Source organism: Pinus tabuliformis, chromosome 7 (assembly GCF_031772625.1).
Source record: "Pinus tabuliformis cultivar Carrire ecotype Pingquan chromosome 7, CPIR1, whole genome shotgun sequence".
Lineage (NCBI taxonomy): Eukaryota > Viridiplantae > Streptophyta > Pinopsida > Pinales > Pinaceae > Pinus > Pinus tabuliformis.
The window spans coordinates 675,187,563-675,211,232 of NC_142293.1; the positions used below are offsets into that span (position 1 = coordinate 675,187,563).

Below are 23,670 nucleotides of genomic sequence, written 5' to 3' on the forward strand. Positions count from 1 at the left end.
TCTGTAATGGCTATTTTTTAATGAATACTTTAGAAGACTTTTTTTTAGTTCGTAACGTGTTTACTCATACTAAAAATATTTATAAGTATCATTAAAATTTATGTTGCAGGCATCTTAGAGCAGATATAAAAAGATGTTAATGGAATGTAAAATTGACTTTCTTCTTTGATTGACTGTGTTTCACGCAGCTGTCACTACTACTTTTGCACTGACATCTCGGAGTAGGTGCACACGCGGATCCAACAGAGGAGGAGGAAGTAAAAGCGGACCCCATTTGATTCATCATTCACAACCACAGCTAGGACGTTCAACAAAGGGAATGAACGCATTCGATGCGAGTTGTTATCCTCCATGTTAAGGAGAGGAGGAAATAAAAGCGGACCCCATTTGATTCATCGTTCACAACCGTAGCCTACGGATAGGACATTCAACAAATGGAATGAACGCATTAGATGCGAGTTGTTATCCTTCATGTTAAGGCAGAGGGAGGCTATTACGTAGGAGAGCTCTCATGCTCCTCTCGTGAAGCGAGGAATAAAATGGCTTGAAGAACAAGATTCACAAATATTATAATGATCTGTTCAGAGTCACAACAATCATGTTTAGTGATGAAAAATGACTGGTCGTTCGCCCATGTGCATCCGATTGAAAATTGGAGAATGATGGGCTCCATCCTCAACAGACGATTGAAACGTGTTTTGTTAATGTGCATGCTTCTCAATCTTTCGCTGTGTTTATGTATGAACATATGAGAGGAGCCGATTACAAGCCTAGAGGAGAGTGCACCAGCGTCATCACTCTCTCACAAATAAAAGGATTTGACTAAAAATGAGGTACATAGAAGGGCACAGACAAGGCACCCCCTTTTCGTCCAACCCACAGCTTAGGAAAGGTCGCTGGTCGCCCAAGGAAGATGAGAAACTCATCAATTATATCACGGTGAACGGCCTCCGGGGCTCCTGGAGATACCTCGCCAAACAGGCTGGTAAATGTTTAAACATCTGCTTCCACTCTTAGTCTGCTGAGTAACACCTAGGTCCATTTCGACAGATTCTTTTAATATAATTATTAATACCTGTACCCCGAGTATCAACGTTTAGAATAAATCAGCTGCTATACATTCAAGCGGGCGAAAACGTCCCCGTTGGCATATAGATCTATGCTATATGAGATCCAACTTCTTGACACACTTAACTGTAGGTTAATATTAGTCTGTTTGTTGAGATCTCCGGTAACATGGATTACTTAGTTGATTTATTGCTGTTATTCAAGTATAGATCTATTCTAGTCTGGCCCTTCTTTTCTTTTTTCTCAGAGGGGGCAGGTGGAGATCCAAACAGCTGCCCATTCATGGCCGTAGAGCGCTTCTTGATGCGATAACAGCACAACAACGTTTATGTGCATTTCTAGGTTTTTTTCTTTCGGTTAAATAAATTTCTGTTTGGAAGGGGTTAAGATGAAACAAGGATATATTATAATATTTGAACCCAATGAAATGCTCATGCAGGTTTGCAGAGATGTGGAAAGAGCTGCAGGCTGAGATGGATGAACTACTTGCGCCCTGGCCTTAAACGCGGCGCAATTTCACCACACGAAGAGCAATTAATCATACAATTCCAATCCATTCTCGGTAACAGGTTTGTTTTTGTTTTACTCTATTCTGACGCTCTCCTCCTGAGAATTGTTCTATCACATGACAACCTACCCTTCGTCACTTAAATCTCTGATATTTTTAGCATTAATTGTTCTATCACATGAGAGACTTCTCGTCCGTCTGTTAACTTTGCGAAATCTTTGGTAGTAGTTGTTCGGAGAGCCCGCCCACTCGTCTGTATGTTAACTGTCCACACTTTGTTGGTGAATGGTGCAGGTGGTGTCAAATTGCTCCCAATTTGCCAGGACGCACAGACAATGACATCAAGAATTACTGGAATTCTTGCATCAAGAAGAAGCTGCTGAAACACAGTCTCTCCTCTTCGTCCACTGACACCAACGGCAATGCTGACAATAAAAGTAACATCCCATCCAAATACGATCGTATCTTCAATACCAAATCAGTGTCCGCTCATCCTCATCCTCATCTAGGTGATGCTTATAAGTCTACTCACACTACCCAGCCGTTCCACGCCATGCCTGAAGGGTACCCGCTACTTCTTCATAACAGCTTTAATACGGTGACTGGTGTTCCCGACCTATTGGAATTAAACCAAGATAGTGTACACGAGTATGAAAATCTTGTGTTTCCAAATGAGCGGCTCCCCAATAACAAGAAGCAGATTTCTTCTTCTCAGCTGTGGATTGATTGTTGTTCTCACACCAATCATCAAACTCTTACATCTCCGAGTCTGCAAAGCAAAGGCCAATGTTGTAAGACATCAACACCATCGAAATGCGAAGAATTAATAGACTTGGAGAGAACACTGCCGCCTTATGAAAAACTAGGGCCTGCCAATAACTCTGTTGGCTGCGCCATCACCATCCCTGATCTTGTTGATATCAGGGATTTAGGTAAAAATGAAAATGGTGTCCACATCATTAATGAAAATGAGATCATGATAGACCATTCCTCATTGACAGCATACTCCTCTGGAATTACAGCATTGACCGCTAATGGCAATGCAAACACAACAGTTTTTACTAATGATGTCTATCTTGGTGCTTATAACACTCATAAGGGTGCATTTAGTATTGTGAAAGATTGCACGAGCCAGCAGCATGAGATGACAGCTCATCGGTCATTCCCGCCACTTAATTCTCCTTCCCAATTTAGCGCAGCAGCAATATCATGGACGGGGCTTGAACAGGACTCTAATGTTCAGGGTCTGGATGATTGCCGGGATCATCTAAATTTGAGCAACAGTGAGGTCAATTTGGACAGACGGGTGTGGGAAGGTGATCAATGGGATTCCTCAGCAATTCCCAGTAAAGAAGGGAAGGCAACACCACCTCCTACAATATTAGGAAGAGGAGGAAGTGAAACGTTCGATTTTGAGTGTGCAGGTGAAGCTTTTGGCCAAGCAAGCACTTGGGCGGAGGAGGACAATCTGTATAGTATCTGTACTGACACTGCTCTTGCTTCAGACCTAGATATAGTGCTATTGAATTAGTTGGGGATGCATTGACTATATGCATTCATCTCGTACGCTCTAGCCTCTGCTATTGCCTTTGATGTTTAATGGGATCTTTTAAAATAGATAGGAGTCTAATTTTCTTGTACGAAAAGGATAGTGACTGACAGCTTCACGTACTCCCAATATTAATGTATGTCATCAGCTTACGTCCTTCGATTGCCTCTGCAATATACGTCATCTGTTTACATCCCCACCTATGGAACCGTTGCTCTGGCCAGGGTTTGATTTGTAATTGGAAATAACTTTGCGTAGCAATCGGACCTATATATGTATTTGAAATTTAAGATAGCAAGATAGCATGTATGTGAAATTTAAGATAGCAAGATAAAAATTAAGAACATCATCACCCATATACAACCACGGATATTATGTCACTTGTATCATCATGAATGTTATCCTTAGTAGAAGATTGACCTTTGCAATTGAGTTTTATTATGAATTAGGCTTAATCACAACCTAGCAGCACCTCTTTTTATCCTTTGTTTGGTGTTTATCCAGAAGCATTATTTTTTATCCCTAATACTACTAGTGGTTAGTTGTTTAGATTATGTTTGTAATTATTCCATTATAACTTATTCCCGTTTGTTTTTTTGGGTATAAATGCACATAACAATTGGACTGGTTCTTTCTACTCAGGGTGGATTTAAAAAAGTGGAAATAGAATCAATTTTATTAGTCACTCTAAATTTTATTGATATGAAAAATCATAATGATCTCGGTTGTAAAAAAATAAAACACATCAATAAAAAAATATATATAATATATAGCATAGTAATATATTGAAAACCTAATTTTTATCAATAAATAAAATAGAAAAATAATGTATATCTTTTAAGAGAGATATAGAAGCTACATGTATTCACAAAATCTATTATAGGTGGTCAAATGAATAATCTTTCAATTTAAATAAAGAAGCCTAGAGGTCCAAAATCCTAACCCTATAAGACAAAGCACCAAAAAGTTTTTCAACCCAAGGTGGTTAGTTGGCACATAAACTTCCTAGTGGTGCATTGTTTGCATAGAATCTCATTCTTGAACACAGGGTAACTCACTAAAAAGAACTATCTAAGGACTGCAACTTTCAATTAGGTCTAGGTCATGCCATGGCAATTGCTAAACCCTAGAATTTCCAAAAAAACATTCCTTAGGACCACATAATGATCTTTAACATTTTGGAATCAAAAGAATTATGAAGAAGTGTCCAAAAAAAAAAAAAATTATTGAATCAATGAAAAAAGTGGCTAGTCACCAATATCCCCCTAAATAACACATGACTTAAGATAGTTCTCATTATCTGAATTTATGAACATCTATTTAATCTGGTGAAAAAAAAATTACCGTATAAAAAATAATAAAATTTCTATTGATTTCTATTTCATGTATATACAATTTTAATGAAAATTATATTAAATAAAATACACAAATTAACACTAATGCCCTATCCTACCTCACAAGCTTTCAAATTTGCCTACAATATCTTCATCTAACTATTTCCCAACATATAATGTAGATACGATCAAATTTAGAAGATATCTAGGTTTATATATTGAAAAAATAAAAGAAGATGAGTGTCTTCACTATATTTTTGTAAATGTTGATACGCTTGGAATGGAGTCAGATTTATACATCTGTCATTAATTCTAGGTTCCATTATGTTTTGGAAAATGTTTTATACTAGCAAAATAGTTTCATCATAAAGCCTTTATGAAGGGTGACATTGTCTTTTGTAATTAATTAATGTTTTATACAAATTCTCATATATAGAGTTGTATAATTATTTTTTATAGGGTTATTTATATTTTTTATTTTTATAGATTGTTGTTTTGATATGGGTGAATTTTAACTTAAGAAAAAAAGAATTATACATCTTATTGTAAAATAGACAATTTTTTGAAATTAGTCATACTAGGCATCGTTTATATATAAAATTTTCTAACATATAAATGAATGTTATAAATAATAAATTGGAACTTATTATGGAGGAACTTGTTAGAATTGGAATAATCACAAATCCCTAAGAAAATGATGTTGGTGGAAATTTGCTTATATATAAATGAATGTTATAAATAATAAATTGGAACTTATCATGGAGGAACTTATTAAAATTGGAATAATCTCAAATCCCTAGGAAATTGGTGTTGGTGGGTGGGGAGCCACGTGGCATGAATATAATTTTTTAAATTTAATAAAAGTAATGGACCATTTTTACAATTATATTACATATTTAAATTACTAAGAAATAAGAAATAAATATGCATAAATATAATATGACATTCAAAATAAAATATAAATAAGCATGCTCATGCAATAGATCAATTATAGAAGTCATAATTTTTTTACAAGAAAAGAGTTCTTATTTTATTAAAATATAATGAATTATCTTCATCTTGGAACTAGAAAAGGTACAAGGGTTTTACATAGGTTGATTTTGATACGTGTAATTTGTAGTCGAATATTTATTTATATATCATAAATAAAAACTAAATATATTCATTTTTAGGATTTGGTTATGGAGATTCAGGTTCAAAATCCATGATACCTATGATGTAGTAGGGAACTGGCACCTTAAATTAAATTTGAGTTAAACAAGCCATTTTCAACATGGTGTTTTACACTATTCTCATGGTAGCATATTAATACATATCATAAGAATTACATTAAATTATGTATTTTTAAAGATTTCATTTAGGTGATTAAGGGATTTTTTAGGTAGAATGATATAAAATGTTTAATTGAAAAATTAAATGGGCTTAATTTTGATTTTTTTCAACCAATTTACAACTAGATCATAACCTAAACAATTTTTTTATATAACAGAAAATATCTAAATTTTTGGTCAAGTTTGTATATAAATTCTTACACTGGGGATTCTTAAGATAACTTCCACACGAAATTGCTTTAAATAATTATGATAAAGTCCCACCTTAAATTGTGTTCAACCTGAGATGTTATTGGGTATTTTTTTGATGCTAGCATATTAATACATATCATAAGAATTGCATTAAATTATGTATTTTTAAAGATTTCGTTTAGGTGTTTAAGGGATTTTTTTAGGTAGAATGATATAAAATATTTATTTGAAAAATTAAATGGGCTTAATTTTGATTTTTTTTCAACCAATTTACGGCTAGATCATAACTCAACTAGTTTTTTTATATAACAAAAAATATCTAAACTTTTGGTCAAGTTTGTATAGAAATTCCGACTTTGGGGATTCTTAAGATAACTTCCACACAAAATTGCTTTAAATAATTATGATAAAGTCCCACCTTAAATCGTGTTCAACATGAGATGTTATTGGGTATTTTTTTGTTTAGGAATGACCATCCTTGACATAAATAATTCTTAAGTACAGTTAACTTACATGGTCACTCGTTATTGGGGGACTCGCATGAACTGTGCAAAGGCAACTGTGATTAATTCTAGAAAGATGAAAAAGAAAAAAAAGAAAATTTTAATGTCCACAAGGCTAAGGATAGCCTATGGGACCTCTTTTAGAGTGAAAAACTTGAAAAAAAATATGCACCTCAAGTGATTTAATCATCTTCAAAATGGATATATATTGATTCTATATATGCATATAACATGTGTAACTTTTCATCTATTAAACTATATTTTCGAATGCATAAATGGATACAATGCCTTGAAATTTTACTTAGACACTTGGATTGTGTAAACTACACCAAATAAATTTGCAATCCCAACAAATATTTGCTAGACAAAATTTAAATTTAAATTTAAAAGTGGAATTGATGACTCCAAATTAATTTAAAATTTTTAAAAGGAGATAGGTAAAATTCTTAAACAAACCCCCTTCTTTATGTTGATTGCAGAATATCATGGAATCTAAAGGTCACTCCAGTGAAAGATGCTCTTTATGTAATCTCATTATCAACACACGCTGACTTTAATCATTTCCTTTGTGCAATTACATTTTTTGTGCGCCACTACCTACTAGGACCTATGCTAATGTTTCTCATCATTACCTTGCATGTTATAGCATTGATATAATATGTATATAACATTATGATATAGTGGTATGATTGGAAAAAAATGATTTAGCCAGGTGATTCGAGCGATATATGTCAGACAAGTATCAGCACAAGTGTGAAACTAATGCAAGTCTCGACACATGTCCTCCTCACCGTCCTCCACCCTTTAGATTGTTATCTTTCCTTTGCTGCAACATTTTTGCAATAACATCATAGGCATGCTAAATTCCTTTAGTGTATCCTTACACCTTTAGTGGAAATTGCTAGTACTATATTATTATCCTTTTTAAATAATTCATATAAATATTTTTATACAAAATTTAATAATTTTTTTTGTTAGACAACAAGGCTCAGATATTTTAGAAGAAATACTTATAATGAGATCAACATATCACATTATAAGATTGAATTGAGGTGAAGAGCATAACAATGTTTTTCCCAAACACACAAATATTTTGATTTTATATATTTTTATAATTTTATTTTTTATTTATACTTTTAATTAAATTTATATTAAATATTTGAAAGAATTATATTTTTTATAATATTGTTTTCTAGATATTTAAAAAAAAAAATTCCATAATATATAATTATAAAAAAATTATAATATAAGTATTATTATCTGTTAATTATTATTTTTTATTATTTTAAACTAATAAACACATATATATGTATTATGTTTATATGATACAGCGGCATATAATAGTAATCTCACGGCCAAGTGAGATGAAGAAATTTGTAAATAACTTTTTGGGAAGTAATTCTGAGTACACAATAATAATGATAAAGAGAAATGTCAGTTTTAATTGGTATAAAGAGATAACTCATTATATAAAATATAATTAATTTAAATTATTATTTTCAATAATTTTTTTACATATAGAAATAATTATTGTTAATAAATAAAGATAGGTGGTAGTTTATTAAAAAAAAATTATAATATAATTTTGAGTAAAATTATAATTTTTTATTTTTAAATATGCATTTTTGAATGTATAAATGAGTTTAATATTCTAAAAAAAATTAAAGCAGTGAAATTTTACAAATTAAATGATTTAAATTTATCTTTCATAAAAATATCTACAGGATTTTGGGGAAAATGGACCAAAAATGGTACTTGAAAAATGATCATTCTTAAGATAGTGACATAGTAATGAAAATAATTATTGACATTAACCACTATCAATTGCCTTTAAAGGTGCAAAGATACACTGAAGGAATTGAACATGCCTATGATGTCACTGAAAATGTCGTAACAAAGGAAATATAACAACCTAAAGGGTGGAGGATGGAGGGGAGGAAATGTGTTCAAACTTGCAACAGTCTCACACTTGTGTCGATGCAGATGTTGTTCAAACCATGTGGCCAAATAAATTTTTTTCTAATCCTACCACTATGTCAAAATATTATAAACATGTTATATCCAAACTATAACATGCAAAGTAATGAGGAGAAACATTACCATAGGTTTAGGTGGGCACTGGTGTGCAAAAAATTTATTGCACAAAGAAAATGACTAAAGTCACTATGTGTTGATGATGAGATTAAATAATGAGCATATTTCACTTGAGTGACCTTCAGATTCTAAGATATTCTGCAATCAACATAAAGAAGGGGTTTGTTTTAGAATTTTAGCTATCTCCTTTTCCTAGAGCCATTAATTCCAATTTTAAATTTAAATTTAAATATTTCCTTGTAAAGATTTGTTGGAATTCAAATGTATGTGGTGTAGTTTACACAATTGAGTGTCGAAGTAAAATTTCAAGGCATTGTATCCATTTATGCATTCAAAAATACAGTTTTAAAATTGAAAAGTTACACATGCTATATGCATATATAGAACCAATATAGATCCCTTTTGAAAAGGATTATATCTCTTAAGGTGCATATTTTTTTTCATGTTTTACACTCTAAAAGAAATTCACACATCAAGAGAATAGATCCTACTCTTGTTAAATCTGTGGTTAAAATGGATCTAAACCAAAAAATTGTTCTTTAAAGCTTCTACCTTTCAGATTTTGTTTAAGTGTATTTATTAAATTTACATAATTTCAATGTTATAAGTGAGTTGAATTTATTTATACATTAAAAAAATAAAAATAAAAATAAAAACATTTTAAAAAACATAAAATTACAATTTGACTAAATAATAGAATATGCTTTTAAATTAAAATTATTTATAATTAAAAATATATAAAAAACAACATAAAATCATAATTTATGGATAAGTTGTGGGATAAGCTAGGGAGAAAGAAAAAATACTATATTGAAGAGTTTAATCTCACTCATAATCATCAACAAAAAATGTACATAGGGGCCAATATTTCTTCGAGAGCCAAAAATCTTATTTCTCTACTAAGGACTAATTGTCATCAACTTCGACTAATTCCCATCAACTCAGTTGTGAAAATGGGCAGTGGAAAAGGCCAAAAGAACAATGGGAGGAAAGAGTATGTATTTTTTGCTCTTCTGAAAACTGGAAACATAAAAAGATGTCATTTTAGAGTGTGAGGCCTTCAAAGACAACAGGGAAAGTTGTGCAAATATTATGACAGCTAGCTCTTGGGGTAATCTATTCAGCAAGGAGTTTGTCGAGAAGACATGAGAGTTTTTTGTGAGGCTTCACAGGAAAAGGGTAAAATACAAGAACCAAATGGAGAACCAATATGTCCCATAAGCTAACTTTAGCCTTGTGGACGTTAAAATAATTTCTTTCTTTCTTTCTTTCTCATCTTTTGAGAAGTACTTAAAGTTTCCTTTACATAGATTGTGCAGGTCCCACAATAACGAGTGATCATGTAACTTAACCATAGTTAAGAAGTATTTATGTCAAGGATGAGCATTCGTAAACAAAAAAATACCCAATAATGTGTTGAACATGATTTAAGGTGAGACTATATCTTAATTAGTTAAAACAATTTTGTGTGGGAGTTATCTTAAGAATTCCCAAAGCCCGAATTTCCATACGAACTTGACCAAAAATTTAGATATTTTATGTTGTACAAAAAAAGAGTTATCTTAAGAATTCCCAAAGCCGGAATTTCTGTACGAATTTGACCAAAAATTTAGATATTTTATGTTCTATAAAAAAAGTGGTCAGGTTATGATCTAGCTGTAAATTGGTTTAAAAAAATCAAAGTTAAGCCCATTTAATTTTTCAATTAAACATTTTATATCATTCTACCCAAAAATTCCCTAAGCACCTAAAGGAAATCTTTGAAAATACATAATTTAATGTAAATCTTATCATATTTATTAATATACTAGCATCGAGAATAGTGTAAAATACCATGTTGAAAATGGCTTGTTTTATTTATGATATATAAATAAATATTCGAGTGCACATTATATGAATAAGAATGAACCTATTTAAAACCCTTGTACCTTTCCCTCCCATTTAGTTTAATTACTGAATTTTGAAAGATAACAGGAGCTATATAGTAGCTACTCTTACTTACTTTAAATATAGTTAAATTTTTATTACAAAAATACAATATGTTAACTTTTTGATATTTATGTTTATTTTAAAACTTTAATAGAAAATATTTTAAAACAACAATTTTTTATATAATATTCTAAACAAAAAGTTAAAACAAAAACCTTACCCAAAAATCAATTAACCGTTCCATCTCATCACCCAAAATAATCTCATTTCACAATAACATTATCTCAAATATATGACTTTAATTAATAGTATTTACTTTAAAAATATATTAAAATTTGAGAAAATTAAAGTGAAAATTAATAAATTTATAATAAGAAGAAGAATTATAAATACCCTTTTATTTTAATTAGTTAATGTAAATTTCATTTTAACTTGGAATTATTGTATATTTTTTAATATAAATATTTATTTAAATCTTTTTCAAAAGATAATTTTCATAATAAAAAAACTTATTCAATTTCATTCATGAATATTAAAATATTTTATTTAAACAATATTACTAAAAAATATGTGGATATTAATTAAAAAATTAAGCAACTATTTTACACTAAACCTTAAAAAAATATTTTAAACAAAATAAATATCTTTTCTTATATAAAAATAATTATAAAAATTTTATCTTAAATATGTTTTACTATTAAAAAAATTAAGCAACTATTTTACACTAAACCTTAAAAAAATATTTTAAACAAAATAAATACCTTTTCTTATATAAAAATAATTATAAAATTTTTATCTTAAATATGTTTTACTATTAAAATTTTTAAATATAACATATTAACGACATATTGAAAGTAAACGCTCATGGGGCTTTGGATTGACGATGAATAGGTGCACTATTAAGGCACTCCTTATGATAGGTTACTGGTTCAAATCCCCAGTGGGTGATTACCTAAAAAAAGACATATTAAAAGTAGACAAAACACTTTAATTCATGAATAAATATTATTAATCAAAACTCTATGAATATTAACTTAAAAAAAAAAACTCCCCTATCCAATAAATCTTAAAATATATTTTATTATATAAAAATAGCATATTAATTAATGTAACATATTAACTACCATATGAATGTGGAGTGGACAAAACACGATGGAAAAATTTATTTAATTTGATTAAACATAAGTTTATTTTATTAAACTATAATTTTTTTGAATATAATAGTATTTGTTTTAAAAAATAACTAAAAATAAAATAAAAATATTAATATATACCAACTTCTTAATTTCTTTTTCCATAAAGTAGAGTTGTGGAAATACAAAAATGTAAATCTTATTAAAGATATAGCTAATAAAGAATGAAAAAAAAATTAAAAAAAAATAAAGTCACAATTCCACTTTTGAGTTATTATGTAGTTTATATTTAAAAAAAAAAAAATCCAAGTTTGTTTTAAATCTAGTTAAGTTGGAAAGAATTTTAAATTTATTGTTGAATCAAGTAAGTAACTAAGATTTATATAATTAATCAAAATAGATGTTAAAACGACAGACAAGGAAATGTCAAACGAAGATTAAAAATGTAGACAATGCCTAGCCCGACTAATTTCAAAAAGGGACACCTTCAATGTAATTATAATTAAAATATGATTAATGACAATGATAATGATTTTGTTGATAATGATGATGAATGTCCTATGAGACCAAAAACAAGGTAGGATATATTACATAGAATTATTTATAAGTCTATTGTTATGCTTGAAAAGCACTAAGAAAAGTGCTCCAAAACCGAACTAGGTTTGATGAGTTAAAAGGTAAGACCTTTGGGAGTGGAAAATATTTTGAAATTTGGATCTAATTTATAATATCCCATTTTCCTTTTATGGTCAAAATGGACAAAATTTTCCCATGGAATTTACCATGGTAATTTACCATGTTATAAAATAAGGTTTCTAGAGAGTCCATCAAGCCTATAAAAGGGGATAGGAGCTAGGAATTTGGCGCATCCTAAGTTATCTATCTTATTGTGTTTTCCTTGAGAACTTGGCGTGTCCAATTACAGTTTGATCCTAGGGACGAAAACCCTATGTGTGTGATTTGTTTGGACAGTCCATCCAGGCTCCATGATTGTGCTTCAATGTCTTTATTTTCTCTTTTATGAGAAATTATGCATACCATTGTAGGGGCTCTGATATTATTGCATGGGCATGTACTATTTTCTTCAGTTAATAATATAAAGAAGAGTTGACTTTCTTTTAGATCCCTTGTGTTATGTGTTTGTCTTGTGAGTATCTCAATGACAACACTGAAATATTCCATATCTGTTAATTATTTAGTTGTTTGGGATCTTACAGTGGTATCAGAGTTGTGCATCCTGTCAGCTTGAGGGTTTTATGCAGGGGACTTATGGTGGCATTTATTCTCACCCTGGCCAACATTTCCATCTTCGATGGTATTTAATATCACCCTAGTTGGTCTCTTTTGGAATTTTTCCTACTTCTAGTTCGAGGAACAAATCTTGATCTATATTGGGGCAGGGGGTTGCAAAAAAAAAATGACGTTTTTTTGTGTTGATAATTTTTTGGGTTCAAGAATATTGGTCTCTAGACTTCTCTGCAGGGTTTATCTCATCTACATCAAGACTATCTTAATCATATTAAACTATCAAAGGCCCAGATCCATCACAGATCAAGCATATCTTGATCTGATTTGTGACTTTGGTAGAAGATCGAGGTCCACACATAGGAAGAATCGATCCTGTTAGCAATTGATCCATTGCTCAAATCAATTCTTTGAAGTGCAGGAGATGATTTGGAAGCTAGTAGCCAAAATCCATTTGATCTCCTTGAAGGCCGAGAAGCACTACACCAGTGTTTGAGGGGCATGGAAGTTGAAAATGCAATAAGAAAATCCTAATTTAATTTTTCCCTTGAATTAAATTAGGAATAAAATTGTAATTCCACATCACAAGATAACATGTACGAGTTAACTAAGTTAATTTGACTTAGTTGGCTCTGTTAATTTGAGTTGAGGTTCTAACTTGAGCCATGTAGAGTGTATCCAACATTATAGGATCCCTGGTTGAGTTTATTTTGATTTTATTTTGACTTGTAATTAAATAATAATGATTTTTCTTCATGTGTTCAACTATTTAAATGATGATTCACTCATAAATAACTCATGCATGTCAGACATGACAGTTACCCAATTGAGATTGGAGTTCAAGAGTAGTGTACTATCAGTTTTATAATCATTTGAATTGTACAGGTGTTGCATGTAGTTAGAGGAAGGCCTATGAGGATTGCACAATTCATATTGAGGAATTTCCCTAATTAATAGGGGCTAATTCCCAAGGAAACAATGTAAGGAGTAGGGACTTGGGAAAGCATGAAATTGGTTAAGTATTGGCCTAAGCTTGTCTAGGAAGCAGTCAGACAAATAGAGATAGTGCAGAGGTTTCTCAAGCTTGAGAAAAACATTGTAATCTTCTCATATTTTCTGACTAATGCAATATACAGATAGTAAGGGTTTTTAATTGTGGCTTTCCCCAGGAAATAATTGTGTAATGTGTTGATTGAATTCTTTCTCTAGTATTCTTCATGATTTTGCGATTGGTAGAGTAGATTCAAGTATATTGTTTTAGTAAATTACAATTAGCAATTTGAATCTACAAGGAATTTCTACATGGTATCACAACATAAATCACTCTAGAAGAGGAGGACATGAGTTTGTCTTTTGTAGGTAAAATCAAGTTCACAATATAATTCTTCAGAGCCAACAGGATCTCATTCTATGGATTGAGACACGAACATGCCCTTGAGGGTAGTTTGAACTATATTTCTTGGAAGGAAATAATGGAGGAACTGATGGAAGACAACGAAATGAAGCAATTCATAGACACTGATATTCCTAAGCCTCCAACAACAGATCCTCAAGATCTAGCAAAGTGGAAGAAATGTATTCCAAAGGCGAGAAGGATCATACTAAAAGGAGTTTGAGATCACATTGTATCGAACCTCCATGGGAAGGACACACCATATGAAATGTGGCATGCCTTGATCGACTTATTTCAAAAAAACAACAACCACTGGAAGATTGCACTTAAGGACAAGCTTTGGAAGATCAAGATGGAGAAGGGCGACACAATACCACAATTCAGTAGATTCACCCAATGTCAATATGAGCTTTGGAGTGCCATATTACAATTGTTGAAGATGGTATGGTCAACCTAACTCTTCTAAGCCTTCCCAAGAGCTGGACAAGCTGCCAAGATTCACTAAATGGGAGGGAGCATCTACCAAAGTGGGAGCGTTTATGGTTTCACTTGGTACAAGAAGAGATAAGGTTGAGCACGAGAGATGGAACCTCATCCAAGCATGATGATGAGGAGAACTGCGCCTTATCTAGAAAGGAAAAGAAAGGGAAAGGAATAAATTCCAATCCAAAGGAGAATCTAGTCAGGGTGGTAAGAAGAAGAACTTGTTGAATATTAAATGTTTTCACTGTCATGAGCTAGGACTCTATGCCATGGAGTGTCCACAAAAGAAGGCCAATAAGAATCCCTCAAGAGGAGAAGCAGGTGAATCTATTCCTTCACAATACGAGTTGGATTTCACCCTCATTTCTTCAATGGTGACATCGGTGATGGGTAGTGTGTTGTATATGGATAGTGGAGCCTCATTCCATATGATCAGCAAAAAATAATTCTTTAATGATTTGGAGGAGAAGGACCTCCAGATGCACATCGAAATGGGAGATGATGGAAGGTATAGTACGACTGACATCAGTATTGTTACTTTTCAAAGGGAGTCTAGTTCTCCTATCACATCAAAATATATCATGTATATTCTAGGTTTGAAGAAGAATTTGATTTCAGTTGCTATGTTGGAGGACTGTGGCTACGATGTGATACTTATCAAAGGAAAGGATTTCCTTCATCACATAGCCTCAAGAAAAGTGAAGTGGATTGGGGTTTGGGTGAAGAACATCTACAAATTGGATGTAGAAGATTGTGCAGCATTGAGCACAAAAGAAAAGAATATGCAGAGACAAGATATCAATGAATTATGTCATAGGAGATTAGGCCACTTACACCATGGAGCTTTGAAGATCATGGATCATATTTCTATAGGACTTCCCAAGGGTACACTAGAGCAGAGAGATACATGCAAATGGTGTACATTAGGGAAATACACCAAGGCCACCTTTCATGATAAGGACTATTGAGCACAAGCGATCCTTGAAAGAGTTCACTCAGATGTGTGTGGATCGTTCTTGATAGCCTCCATGACCAAGAACATGTATTATCTAATATTTGTAGATGATTTCTCACATAAGTGTTGGATTTTCTTCATGTAGAAGAAAGATTAGACGTTCTCTAAATTTTTTGAATTTAAAGCACTTGTTGAGAAAGACACTGGCAAGAAAGTGAAGGTTATCAAGAGCGATAACTGTGGATAATATGTGTCGAATGAATTCAAAAACTTATGTGCATCATAAGGCATTCGACGAGAGTTAATAGCACCTCATAACCCACAACAGAATGGGGTGGTTGAAAGGAATAATAGAAGTATTATGGGAGCTGAACGAAAAATTTTATATGATCAGGGCCTATCGTTGCACTTGTGTGCTGAAGCATGCAACCCAGTTGTATATGTGCAGAACAAGAGTCCTCATCAGATTCTCGAGATGAGTACACCAAAATAGGTTTTTTTCAGTTAAGAAACTAGATGTGGCATACTTCAGGATCTTTGGTTTATCAGTTTAATTTCATGTTACCAACGATTTAAGGAAAAAGCTAGAGCCAACAACTAAGTTGGGCGTATTTTTAGTGTACACTTATACACATCAAAACTATCGGGTGTACCTGCCATCTCACAGGATGACAATGGTTCTTATAGATGTGAAGTTCAATGAAGAGAAAGCCATGTGATGTTCCCTTGGTAGGGAGCTTCAATTGCATGCAAATGATGATATTTTATCTCCAAAGGAAGAAGCTCAGGATCATGTGGAGTAGCCACATGTAGAAGAGCAAAGAGTGGAAGCACCCACTCATGCATAGACTTCCATTGTTGGAAGGAAGTGCACTAGAGAGGCTAACAGATTGATGTACGATTCGAGAGAGAATGTGGGAGCACCCACATCAAACACAGGAAGAGGAGGTTACCAGATCGGTACACGGGCTACATGGCCCTAATGAGCAAGAATGTAGAGAGGCCATCCTCATCGGAGGAAGCAGTGTAGAAACCAGTATTGGTTGATGCCATGGTAGAGGAGTTGACTCCATTATTAGAAACAATGTTTGGGAAGTGGTCCCAAGACCAACAGGCAAGTTAGTGGTGAGTTCCAAATGGAAAGTGAGTTCCCAATTTCCACCTCCAGGACACATTAGTATGTACCCGGTGATCCGGATTTAAATAGTAATGCAACAAATTATAGATATAACCATAAATACAGAGATGCAGTAGAAATAACACTTCCTTTCATTAATATCATTTAATGAAATATGCTTACAAACATAATAGAAATGAGACTAGCTCGGGCGATGGTAGCTTATCTCTGAGAAGAGATGTGGCGGCTACATGCCTATGAACTGTATTCAATGAGGCTTGAAGGCCTCTTTATTGTTGAGAAACAATGGAAAACCATAACATCCAAAAACCTAACCCTACGAGATGAAGCGCCAAACTATGGGCCCCACTCGGGCAAATTGGTAGATTAACTTCCCAGGGTCGTAACTTTGGCATATGATCTCTATTTGACATGCACAATACCCCGTTATAAAGATCTATCTGAGGACTACAACATCAATCAAATTCCCATGTTGGCCCTCATTTTCCCAAAAACGTCGTTTAGGGCCTCAAAACAGCTACGGAAGTTTAGGACTCGAAAAAAACTGCCGAAAATAGTAAATTGTGCTTCAATTAAGGAAACTGAAAAACTGAAAGAGACAGTTGTGGTGGTCTAGGTGGGATAGGTGGGTGACAATTTACATCCACTTGGATCACCCGGTCCACCTTTGTGTTCCTTCAAGTGAGCGTTCCAAGATGATTTGGGAGGTGCACTATAGTTGAGTAGTATGAAACTTTGGTGTCGAAAAAACTATGGCCGTACTCTAGAAGTAATTTTATTGGATAAAACATTGACATGATGTTGGAAAATTTATTAGATCTTGTACTTTTTGTGCCATTGCCAAGCCAACCATCAAGAAGAAATTTATGTACACCCCTCTGCCTACTCCCAACCAGCCCTGGGAATCCATCTCCATGGACTATGTGTCTGGAATCCATTCTACCAAGCATGGTAATGAATGTGTATTTGGGGTCATGGAAAATTTTTCTAATATGCCTATATTGGTGTCCTGCAAGAAGAGTATCACAACAGAGGTCACTCCCAAAATATTCTTTGAATGAGTGTGGGTACATTTTTGGATCCTAGAAACCATTATATCATATTGGGATAGAAGGTTCTTGAGCACATTCTAGTCGAGCCTTTGGACACTATTGGACTCCAAGCTCACCAAGTTGATTGCATTACATCCCCATAATGGCCAAACATAAGTCGTCAACATGATCATAATGCACTTACAACGCATGTAAAACACTAAGCATCCATAGACCTACAATGAAAAACTTTCCTATTTACAACACAGCTGTAACAGAGCTCTTGATAGCTCAACTGGTCACAGTGCCTTTCAAGCGGGTTTAGGATTTTAGCCATTGTATCTGAGTGATGTTTTCATGCCTCATGCAACTACACAAACAAAATCCACACATGAACAGTCCAAGGCTGATAAAGAAACTAGGTTTATTAAATGCATATAGCACATATGCTGACAGTTCATGAAATCTTGGAGAAATTCAGTGCCAAGTACAAGCAGTGACATGATGAACATCAAGTTCCACACAAGTTTCAATGGGGTGACAAAATTTTGATTGCATTTGCAGAAATAATGCCTTATCAAAGCCCATGGGAAGCTTATACCACTCTAATATGGGTCATAAACCATCACCAAGGCTATGGGAGACAATTATTTTGAGCACAACATTCCCCAATTCCTTGGCATGCACCTAGCGTTCAATGTAGATTGCCTTTGACCATACTTTCTGCCATTATTGAACACATTAGAATTTGCATAACAACTCACACCAATAGAGTTAAACCCAAACTACATGGAACATGCCAAAACTAATTGAATCATGGACATGCAGATCAAGAAAAATTTCCAACAGAAGATCTAATTGTATCCGGTTGTCAAAGCTACCCAACTCCTGCACCAAGGCAAGTGGGTCATCAGGGACCAAGTTTAGTAAAAGCTTTTCCATCTCATGGAGGCACTCAATGCAATGGGGACCTTTTCTTCCTAAGGGGGTAGTACTGATCCATGTGGATATTAGTGGCCACCAATAGATTCCATTTGTACCCCCACTACTGTTTCTTTCAGTTTCCTTAATTGTAACACAATTTACTGTTTTTGACAGTTTTTGGGGTCTTAAACTTTTGGAGCTGTTTTGAGGCTCTAAATGACGTTTTTTTTGGAAAATGGGAAAACCACATGTTTTAATAGGGCATTTTAATCGAAAGTTGTAGTCCCCAGACATATCTTTCTAACGAGGTATCGTACACGTCAAACAAAGATCGTATCCCAAAGTTACGACCCTCAGAAGTTGATGTACAAATTTACCGCAACAGGGCCCATAGACTTTTGGCGCTTCATCTTCTAGGGTTAGGATTTTGGATGTTTATGGTTTTCCATTGTTTCTCAATAATAAATAGGACTTCAAGCCTCATTGTAACACTTGCACAAGGCATGTAGCTGCCAGATCTCTTCTCAGAGATATTCTACCATCACCCAAACTAGTTTATTTCCATTTTTCACATAATAGTTTTCGATGTTTTATTATTAATGAATTAAAATTTTGTTTTTGTTGTAGCTCTGTGTTTCTATTTATGTTTGTATTTCATTTCATTGCTGCATAAATATGGATCACTCATACTATCGGGGTCATGTAGAGGACCCTGGATTAGAGACATTTCATTCTTATAGGGCACCCTTCCTAGGCTACATTGGAGTTATGTATCATTCATGTACTTTGAGGACTACTCTGGGGAACCTCTCTTTTATGTGTCCATAGTTCTGCTAATGTATACTGTGATCAATATCTGTGACTATATTTGTTCGTGGCAACGATATTTTTGATTTGTCACATGAATCCACTATGTATTGTTCATGGCCATGTTTTAGCATTTCATGCCATGGATCCATAGTGTATAGTGGATGGCCATGTTAAATTTTTCTTTATAAACAAGCACGGGTATGCTCAACTTAGGGATGTTATTAGCAGGGTTGAGACTTCAAAATTTGAGTTCCTTCGATTTAGCTTTGCAGTCCTAGCTCTTATGACCTCATGCATTCAGGGGGGGGATTTTTTATAGCCCTATATTCCACTCCAATGTAGTGGGAGAGACCTAAGTTCAACATACCTCAGTTGCTATCTAGAATGCATCCCCTTTCACCCAGGATTTTACTTATGTGGGTCTTACAAGGGATTTATTCCATGTTGTAAGGGTGAAATTACATAATTGAGGAATTTATCATAATTATTTTGTCATAATTTCGTAATTATGAGATAGGAATTATTTCATAATTTAGATAGTTGATAAAATGATTCTATAGTTTTTCATTCCCAATGAGGTCACCTTGACATATTTGTGTATGAGTTGGCTAGGGGTCGATTATTGTAGAATTTTTCTAACTTCTCAAACCCCTAGGTGTCTAGATACATTCTCCCAAAGGATAGAATGAACCTATATATTCTCATCCTATGAAGAGGAAACGAGATAGATACAGGTAGATCCATTTAGATCTATTTAGATCTAGATATAATATCCATATTATAGCATGATAAATCTATTCATTTGAGAGGTCATCCCTATAATAAGAGGAAATCATGTTCCTAGCTGAAGGAAGGGTGCTTGATGCTTGAAGGTATACTAATTTATGTATATTCAATTGATTTATTAATGAAATCTTATGATTTCATTTCTCTACATTTCATTTGTATCATGTGTATCTTTCTGTTTGTTCATGCTAATCTTCCCTTTGTGGAAGGCGAGTTTGCTTTGCTTGGATGTGTTTGTGTGTATATTTGTTGGATCGAGATTCATAGGAGAATGATCTTTGTGTGGAAGCATGTTATCTATATACAAAAAAAAATTAAACACTCATCATCAACCTACGAGGGTTAATGTGAGTCTCTTTGAACCATTTGTTTAAGATTATATGCATGATTGTAATGAATGTTAAGGGATTTCATTGATTTGTTTTCATCAATCCTTTTGCAATTAGACACACATCTTTCTAGTGAGACTAGGGAAAGGCCTATGAAGTAATAGCTCCTTGTGAATGGATTATTTCAATCACAACAATTACTAAACATAACATTCAATAGCATTTGACTCATTAACAAGTTATTCTCAATGCAAAGCATTAACAATGTATAAACGTTTTATATTGAATTGCATATTAGTTTTGTCAACATAACATGCACATCATTTTCGTTTACTTACATTTAGAATATTTTTAATTTATTAATAAATAAAGGTTTTCATAAACCTTGTACTTAAATTCTTAATGTATAAGCGGGGATAAAAACAACCCCTCTAATTTTAAGACAATTTTGACTAGCCCCTTTTTATCCAAGTTATATGGGATTGTTTTCGAAAAGGAGATCAACATATGGTTAGAAAGGTAAGGAAAAGGAGAAAAATGTTAGGCTACATTTAGAATCAACCTTTCAATTGTTGAACATGTTGTAACACTTTGAATCATTTCAAAGGAGTGTCACAATAATAAAACAAATCTCCTATGTTGTTTCATTGACTTATATTTCTACATTCTGCATAAGCCTAACCTTTAAAAAAGCTAAAGAAGATAAAACATTCTTTCAAGTTGATAGTTGTTATGATTAGGTTGTATGAGGATTGCCAAGTTTAGGAACACTAAGGGGTAATTGGTAGAGATTAAATGTAATAAAGGAGTTAGACAAGGTTGTCCCTTGTCCCTTACCCATTTTGGCATATACATTGATAGGTGAGCATGTTATTTAGAAGAAGTAGGTTTTGTTGACCTTACTCTAGTTGGCATAGTCACCAACCTCTTTATTTCATTTAATGAAACATTTCTTATTGTGAGGAGTTATTGAAATATTGAGAAGCAACTAAAAGTTATGCAGAATTCCTACTAAAATACAAATGTGACTATTAAAATTGACAAAATGAATATTTTGATAATTAAATGTAAAAATATCATTTACACTAATTTCATGTATGACAAAATCTTACATGAAGTTCATCTGTGATAATTAAATTCAAAAATACCATTTTTACTAATTTCATGCATGACAACAAGTTAGAGGAAGTGAATTGATACATATATCTTTGAATCAATCTTCATCAAAAGATCAACTAGAACTATATCATTCAGAAAAGGATAAATGGATGGTGTAAAGCATTTATCGGATTGAAAATAATTGTAAATCAATGGATATTTCACTATGGGATAAGAAGAGTTTACTCATTGAGTATCTTCTTACTCCTATTATGATATGTGGTTATGAAGTTTCTGATAACCTTAAAGAAATGCACCAGATTGGGAAACTCCAAAATTGTTTTATAAATTATAATATTATAATTAAAGGAAATATACCTATCTTATAATCCCATAGAAGAAATGTTTTCACCCATCAAGAGACTATGAATAAGTATCTAATGCAAAATACTAAGGTGAACAAGGTTGAAGATAGGAGTCTTCCTAAGATTGCTTCAAAATCTAGTCAAAACCACCTCTTGCTCAGTCAAAGTCCATATAAGGATAACAAGTCTTGTCTAAATAATTAGGTATAAAAGAAGAGGCCAATTTGCATATAACGATAATATTAAGTAGTCAAGTCCCACTACCACAACCAGTTAAGGATGGGCCTCGTCAGTAAGGTGACCCTGGATCAAACCTCACAGGGGTGGTTGTGCCCTGTGTTAAGGGGAGGAGACATGCTAAAAAATCCAGTCAGCTTAGGCCTGGTGTGGCCCAGGCTAGGTGCGATCCCCGGATAACTTTGACAGATTAAATGCCCATGGGTTGTGGCTCCACAAGTCATATATCGAGCTTGAAGGATCACAAAGAGCTTGACAAAATAATATTAAGCATATTATTGTATCTAAATTTAAGGAAGACTTGTGGTGTGATAAATAAATAGAGGATAAGAGAAAATTAATGTATTATATTGAGGTGATCAACCTTAATCTAAAATATCAAAAGTATTTGTTTGTTTTGAACATAAAGAAGAAAATCAACATTGCAAAAATAAGGACAAATTCTCACAAACTCCAAAGAGAAATAATGCATTAAACAATTCCTAAAACATTGAAACAATTTGCCATCTTGGTAACACTAACAAAGTTGGAAATGAAAATATTTTTTTATTAAATTATTCATGTAAATTCATATTATATCATAATTTCAAAATATCTATAACAATAACCTTTCTAAACCTTTTACTAGTAAATTATTGTTGTAATTTAAAAATATTTATTTAAAACTTTTCAAACACAAAAATATAAATATTGATGAATCAAGTAACTTTTTTATCTTGTCCAGGGGTGTCTTAAGGCACTCCTTGATGTGAAGTCAAAGGGTTCAATTCCCTGCCCCAATCAAGGTGAAATATTGGACATGATGAAGATGTAGTCATGTCAAGCTTACAAAAAAAATAGCTTTTTTACCTTGAAAATAACCAAACATAATATCCACCTCATTGTTGACTATTTCTATTACAAAGTATGCTCGACTAACTCGAAATGATATTTTTTTTTTAAATATTGATGTAATGGATAAAAAGTATAAGTGCTCTATGAAATATAAAAAAATATATAAGTTTTCTAAAATATATAATCTTTTAGAAATTAGAAATAAATTTATTGAAAAAATTAATCTTTAACAAATTCATACTTATTCTAATGTAAATTTGATTCGGTGAATTTCTTATTGATGGTTGTGGTCTCATATCATCACATTACTTTTGACATACGATTTGGTACAACATCATTTAATCCACGTTTATATCAAGCTTTGGGTAATTGACTTAATATGATTGGATGTGTAGTTTTCT

The 23,670-nt window shown here is 32.8% G+C and overlaps 1 protein-coding gene across 1 annotated transcript; it reads left to right on the forward strand.

Annotated features, from left to right (window-relative positions):
- Positions 1-828: 828 nt before the first annotated feature.
- On the forward strand, positions 829-3,107 carry LOC149249263 (uncharacterized). Its single transcript, XM_089452498.1, has 3 exons — positions 829-985; positions 1,508-1,637; positions 1,871-3,107. The coding sequence occupies exons 1-3, from the start codon at positions 829-831 to the stop codon at positions 3,105-3,107; spliced, it is 1,524 nt and encodes a 507-aa protein (XP_089308624.1).
- Positions 3,108-23,670: the final 20,563 nt, after the last annotated feature.